This window comes from Triticum urartu, unplaced genomic scaffold, assembly GCF_003073215.2.
Source record: "Triticum urartu cultivar G1812 unplaced genomic scaffold, Tu2.1 TuUngrouped_contig_5887, whole genome shotgun sequence".
Lineage (NCBI taxonomy): Eukaryota > Viridiplantae > Streptophyta > Magnoliopsida > Poales > Poaceae > Triticum > Triticum urartu.
Window position 1 is genome coordinate 1 of NW_024116598.1, and position 6,368 is coordinate 6,368.

The following is a 6,368-nucleotide window of genomic DNA, read 5'->3' on the forward strand; positions in this document are numbered from 1 at the left end:
CTGGCCGTCTTCCCTGCCCCACATCGATTTGGGTATGTCTGAATTGGTGGCAGTAAGAGCGGAGTTCGGCGGTGATAGCGCAGGGCGGAGAAAAGGCTATTCTGACCGGTGGGTCCTTCAATTGATGCTAAACGTTAGAGCACATTGAGATGACTTCCTCTCCATTCTTTTCGATGCTTGGATTTTTCAGATAGATAGAGATGAGTTCTTCTCTGTTCGCCACGAGCGCCATGGAGGCTCCCATGAGCTCTTCCCTGGGTGCCATGGGCCCCCTTCTCAGGAAGCTGCATTCGCTGCTGGACCCCGACCACCGGCTGCCCAGGCCACTGAAGCACGGAATCGAGCTCCTCAAGGAAGATTTGGAAGAATTAAGCGCCGACCTGTTGGAGCAGTCAATGGCGGATTCCCCCAACCACAAGGCAATGTACTGGATGGATGAGGTGCGTGAACTTTCCTATGAAATAGAGGACTGCATCGATGACATGATGCTGAGGCACACCGGCAATGGCGTCAAGACCAGACCCGTCCGCGGCCACAGGGTCAGTCGTGTCAAGGTGTCTCGGCTTTTCAAATCACTGAAGCCATGCACAAGGGTTTCCAAGATCACAGAGCTCAGGACCCTGGTGCTGGAGGCGAGTGAACGGCGTGAGAGGTATCATCTTGATGATTGTGCCTCGAGTTCTAGCCGTGTGTTCACTGGGCACAATCGGGTTCCAGGCCTATATGGACATGCGACGGATTTCCTTGTTGGTATTGATGACCTGAAGATTAAGCTTACCAAGTGGCTTTCTGAGGATGCTGATCAACAACTGAAAATGGTCTGTATAGATGGACCTGCAGGGGTTGGCAAGACCACGCTGGCTAAACAACTGTACCGTGAGCTTGGAGAGCAGTTTGACTGCTCGGCTTTTGTGCGGGCATCGCGAAGGTCTGACACAAAAAGACTACTTGGGGACATCCTCTCTCAAGTTCAGTGTTGTCAGTTACCCTCTTATTCCTGCGAGGTGCAAAGTCTTATTGACAATCTCATGAAATATCTCCAAGATAAGAGGTACCTTATTTACCTTTTTTTGTCCCTTGGAGATGTGTGCAATCAATTGATTTAGCTATCCTAAGACTCAGATATAAAATCCAGTGCTCATGATTGTGCACAGTGGAATTTTGTGAATGTGCACAGTCGATGGACCAAATGTATGGTATAACTCTTTGAACGTTTGGAGAAACTAAAACAATAATTGTTTAATTGTATTTCTTGCTTCTACTTACTGATAGAAATAAAAATGCTAATCAACCATTGTGTACATTAGTATATTTCAGAAAATATATAGTTATATATACATTTATTTTGCAGATACTTTATAGTAATTGATGATCTGTGGGAAACAACAACATGGGATATTGTTAAAAGCGCTTTTCCGGATGGTAAAAATTACAGTAGAATAATGACAACAGCAGAAACTGACAGTGTAGCTCTGGAATGTTGTGGTTATCAGTCTGATAATATTTTGAAAATGAAACCCCTTGGCAGCCATGCCTCTGCAGAATTGTTCTTCAGTATTGTTTTTGGCTCTGAACATCTGTGTCCTGATCAATTTAAGGAAGTTTCAGATAGAATCATTAGAAAGTGTGGTGGTTTGCCGCTAGCAACCATCTGTATTGCTGGTCTCTTAGCAAGGCAGACGGATAACTCTGAGCTATGGCATCACCTGCAGAAATGTTTATGCTCCAAATTAAGTACAAGTCCTACTTTGGAAGAGATGCTGAAAGAAGTACTAAACCTTAGCTACAGTCGTCTTCCTCATTATTTGAAGACATGCTTGCTGTATCTTGCTATGTATCCAGAGGGGTTCACGATGTGGAAGGTTGATTTGTTGAAGCAATGGATATCTGAAGGTTTCATTACTGCAAAGCAAGAAAAAGAGGTGGAGGAAATTGCAGATAGCTATTTTTATGAGCTTGTCAACAAGGGAATGATCCAACCTGAGCTAATTAATCACAATGATGAGGTGTTATCCTGTACATTGCACCACACTGTTCGTGATCTTATCATGTACAAGTCCAAAGAAGAGAATTTTATCACTTCCATAGATTACTCAAAAGCCATCACAGGAAATTCTAATATGGTTCGTAGACTTTCTCTCCACTTTAGCAGTGCCAAATATGCGACCAAGCCATCAGGTGTAATACTGTCGCAATCGCGATCACTTTTCTTTTTTGGACTTCTCAGATGTTTGCCTTCTGATGTGGAATTCAAGTTGCTGCGAGTATTAATCCTTGACTTTTGGGGCAACCAATATGGGCATACGAGTCTCAACCTCACAAGAATTTGCAGTTTGGTTCACCTCAGATATTTGAAGATTTCATGCGATATCATTGTAGAACTACCAGCACAGATGCAAGGACTACAATACATGGAAACACTGGAAATAAATGCAAGATTATCTGCTGTTCCATTGGATATTATTCATCTCCCGAGCTTATTGCATCTCTCTCTTCGAGATGAGACAAATCTACCTGATGGGATTGGCTGCATCAGGTCTCTGCGTACACTACAGTATTTTGACCTTGGCAATAACACTGAAGACAATGTACTGAGCCTCGGTGGCCTGATGAACCTGCAGTATCTTCATCTCACCTATTCCACAGTGCATTGTGATGAGCATCTGAAGAGAAATATGGTCGCTCTGGCCTCTTCTGTTATCAAGCTTGTTAACCTCAAATCTGTCATTCTGGCTCCTGGAGCTTTAAGCACAGCCATTTACCATGATGTCTTGAGCAGCGTTTCCTCTCCTCCTGTTTTTCTTCAGGGTCTTCAGAAACTTGATTTGTTGCCCCCAATTTGCATCTTTTCCAGTTTTCCCAAGGATATTGGAGCAGTTCGCAAACTTTGCTATTTGAATCTTGTGGTCCGTGAACTACGAAGGAATGATATTGACAGCATCACAGGATTGCCTGCCCTAACTGTTCTTTCATTGTATGTCCGGCAACCCCCTGCAGAAAGCATCATCTTCAACAATGGGGCGTTCCCTGCTCTCAAGTATTTCAAATACATGTGTGGTGTACTGTGCCTGGCCTTCCAGGAAGGAGCATTGCCCAATGTTCATAGGCTCAAGCTAGGTTTCAATGCCCGCAAAGGACAGCAGTATGATGTTTTGCTTGCCGGCATTCAGCACTTGGTAAACCTGAAGAAGATTGATGGAATAATTGGGGCAGCCGAGGGTGCTGAGGAACCCGACAGAAGTGCCGCAGAGTCTGCGTTCAAGGACACCATTCACAAGCATTCAAGGTTTCCTAGTTACGTCAATGTAAAAAGGGTAGATTGGGTTGAGGAAGAGAACAAGCCAAGGACCGAAGTTAACAGCCCATCAAGTAAATGTCATGAAATTCTACAACAGCGTGGCGTAAATGAGACCGAGGAAGATACAAAGCAGTCTGCTGATAGCGGGTAGGCTATTTACCAACACCCCCACCCCCCGCGCTAAAAGACAATATTATGTTCTTTACGACATTTTCCCACAAGTAAAATGTGCACACCGTATTTTGCCAGCAAAACCTTTATGTATTACTAACATTTACTTCCTGATGCTTCCATGTCTGATGGTTACACAGGGTGACAAATCAGATCATGCAGGTGCCTCCTCAGCATATGGATTTATGCGCAGCCGATACAAAGCTGACTATGCCTAGTAATAACAGAATGCCATTTCCTGAAAAGTTAGAGGATAATATTGCAGCTGAAGCAGTGACCTTTTCATGTACTACATCATCTGGTTCAAGTCCAAAATCATCGTCAGCTCCATCATCTCATCACTCTTTACCTGAAACATATACATGGGATCCGGAGGGATCTCCTTGGCCAAGGGCATTGAGAAGTCCTTCTCTTACGCCAAGGAATACCAGTGCCCCTCAATCAGCTATGCATCCGATGTTATCCCCAGAATATCATATTTCACATGCTGAAGGCACCTGGAGTACTGCCTATTTTCACCCCTTACCACTTCCTCTACTTCCTCCCAGTGCTATAAGCCAAGTGAAAGCAACTCTCAGCAACCAGCCCGCTCCAAAAGTTGAAATGTCTTTAGTAGCTGGTCAATGGGAAAAGAGAAAACTTATAGGTAGTGGTACATTTGGTGATGTATATGAAGCTACCAACAGGTATGGAAGTGTAATCCATATATCATTGCGGCTATTCATGTTAAATTCTGAATGTTGGTTTACTTCCATTTAAATGTAGGCACACTGGAGCTCTTTGTGCAGTGAAAGCGATCAGTATAATTCCTAATGATTCTAGATCTGCTGAGTCCTTGAAGCAATTAGATCAGGTTATTAAATCTGGCTATGCATTCTTAAGTAATTACAAGCTGTTCTTTTGCAGTAACTTAGAATCTATTTTTTTATCAGTTCCATGAGTTCTGTCTGAATACTTTTCTTTGTTATTGTTCTTTTTGAAGGTTCCTCATTCTGAGAAATAAGTTTCTAGCTTATTTTGTTTATAATTATGATTTTCTAAGTAAACCTACTGTCATGTGAGAGCGGATGCACGGCTGACGCGCCAAGGATAGGGCAGCCAGTCGATGTCAGTTTGATCTTCAAGTCAGCCCAGGGATTTCCATATCAATCTATTTAATTAGTTTCCATGCTTGTTAGTTCTTGCCTTGGCTTCCAATTTATCTCAGTTCTCTATTTATAGAGAGGAACTACCAATGTAACATCAAATTTGCCAATAGAACAAGAAAATTAGATTATACTCCAACCCTAGCAGCCGAAACTTAGAACATAATTTCATTTGCTCATAGAAATACTTACAAACTTCGTCAACCAAAAAGGAACTTAAGTCTCTAAAGCACCCTAGTTGTACCACCTTTCTGAGGATTCATATAAGTTCTCATCATGTGACAATCACTCGTACTTGGCTTTTCTCCTCTGTGATGATGTATAGCAAGTTTTCAAGATACCTTTGTTGACTTACTTTCATTCTTTGCAGGAAATAAAGCTTCTAAGCCAATTTAAGCATGAGAACATAGTTCAGTATTATGGTAGCGAAACTGTAAGTTTCCCTTCCAATCTGAGCTAAGTAATTCCATATGTTCCATAATGTAATCTTATTTCTTGGAGGATCTTGCAGATAGAAGGCCACCTCTACATTTACATGGAGTATGTTCATCCTGGTTCAATTAATAAGTATATCCAACAACATCGTGGAGCAATAACAGAATCGATTGTCTGCAACTTCACTCACCATATTCTTAGGGGTTTAGCATTTTTGCATGGCCAAAATATTATGCATAGGTATGTGCAAATATGTATCCTTATTTACATAGTTTCTGCTAACTAGGTCAGCGGGGCTTTTGAACTCATGGTTTGCTCTCACTACTGCTTGCAATTTTTTACCTTCAGCTATTGCCCATTCTCTCTTTAACCGTCTTCTTTTTTCACCTCATTGTATTATATTCTCTCTGATTTTGATTTACTAGATCGCGATATGTGATCTATTGGTACAATAAATATTGCTGTTAGTTGTCTTGCTCCCCCCTTCCTTCTTTTTTTCGAGGAGCAACGGACAGTGGGAGATCCTCCCACTGACTTTTATAAAATAAGAGAGCCAAACATCAATTACAAAGTTGTGTTAAGAGTTAGAGGAGGACGTTACAAGGACCTCACAAACAACTCAAATGTCGCCCCATTCGTTTTTAGAAGCAATTCCTGTCCCTTTGTCATTACTACCTCTATCTGTCTTGATGTCGCCCCATCCGTTTGGACATATAGGAAGACAGATGGAGGAATTATGGTGTCAACTGTTAAGGAGTATTACTAGTATTAGCACTGATGTAGGTTCCCTTACGTATTGGTATTAGTCTAAATCTTCTTACTTGTACTCCCAAATCTCTTGTACTATATATTTTTTCGAGAAAACGCAAAGGATTCTTTGCGTTTCATTTCATTGAAAAGATGAGAAGATACAATCCTCCTAGGAGGTGGTGGTTACATGGATTGGCAACCTATCAGTGGACATCCCAGTTAGTGGGGAGGACTACCCTGAGACCCAAAGCGCCAGCTTGTGCCCAACATTTGGCTTCGGCCTTAATCCTATCTACGAGTGCGGTTACCGAGGGGCGCGCATTGTCGAAGACGCACTTGTTGCGTTGTTTCCAAATCATCCAAGGGACGAGCATGGCGATAGATTGCAGGCCTTTCCGTAGCGCATGTGGGGTCTGCCCTTTCATTCGTTGCCACCAGTCTGTGAGGGTGGGCTCGTTGCTTGGCGGTTGAGAAGGTATCCTCGCCCAAGCCAGCACGTCGTGCCAGACCTGCCGCGTAAATGGGCATTCTAGGAGCAGGTGCCACATTGACTCTGGGGCCTGATCACA

At 42.8% G+C, this 6,368-nt stretch overlaps 1 protein-coding gene across 2 annotated transcripts; it reads left to right on the top strand.

Annotated features, from left to right (window-relative positions):
• The first annotated feature begins 16 nt into the window (after positions 1-16).
• LOC125529832 (disease resistance protein RGA5-like) lies at positions 17-5,619 on the top strand. 2 transcript variants are annotated; one of them, XM_048694254.1, is made up of 7 exons: positions 17-108; positions 191-1,051; positions 1,352-3,445; positions 3,610-4,155; positions 4,235-4,322; positions 4,985-5,047; positions 5,126-5,619. In XM_048694254.1, the coding sequence occupies exons 2-7, from the start codon at positions 201-203 to the stop codon at positions 5,333-5,335; spliced, it is 3,852 nt and encodes a 1,283-aa protein (XP_048550211.1). In that variant the 5' UTR covers positions 17-108; positions 191-200; the 3' UTR covers positions 5,336-5,619. The 2 variants fall into 2 exon arrangements, with proteins under 2 accessions (XP_048550211.1, XP_048550210.1); XM_048694253.1 differs by having other exon boundaries at positions 27-108; positions 195-1,051.
• The last annotated feature ends 749 nt before the right edge of the window (positions 5,620-6,368 follow it).

Excerpts from the sequence above, each read along its gene's own strand:
- LOC125529832 (XM_048694254.1), top strand. The coding sequence starts at position 201 with ATGAGTTCTTCTCTGTTCGCCACGAGCGCCATGGAGGCTCCCATGAGC. Across the intron at positions 4,156-4,234 it reads GTATATGAAGCTACCAACAG|GCACACTGGAGCTCTTTGTG; the intron begins GTATGGAAGTGT and ends ATTTAAATGTAG. Across the intron at positions 5,048-5,125 it reads AGTATTATGGTAGCGAAACT|ATAGAAGGCCACCTCTACAT; the intron begins GTAAGTTTCCCT and ends AGGATCTTGCAG.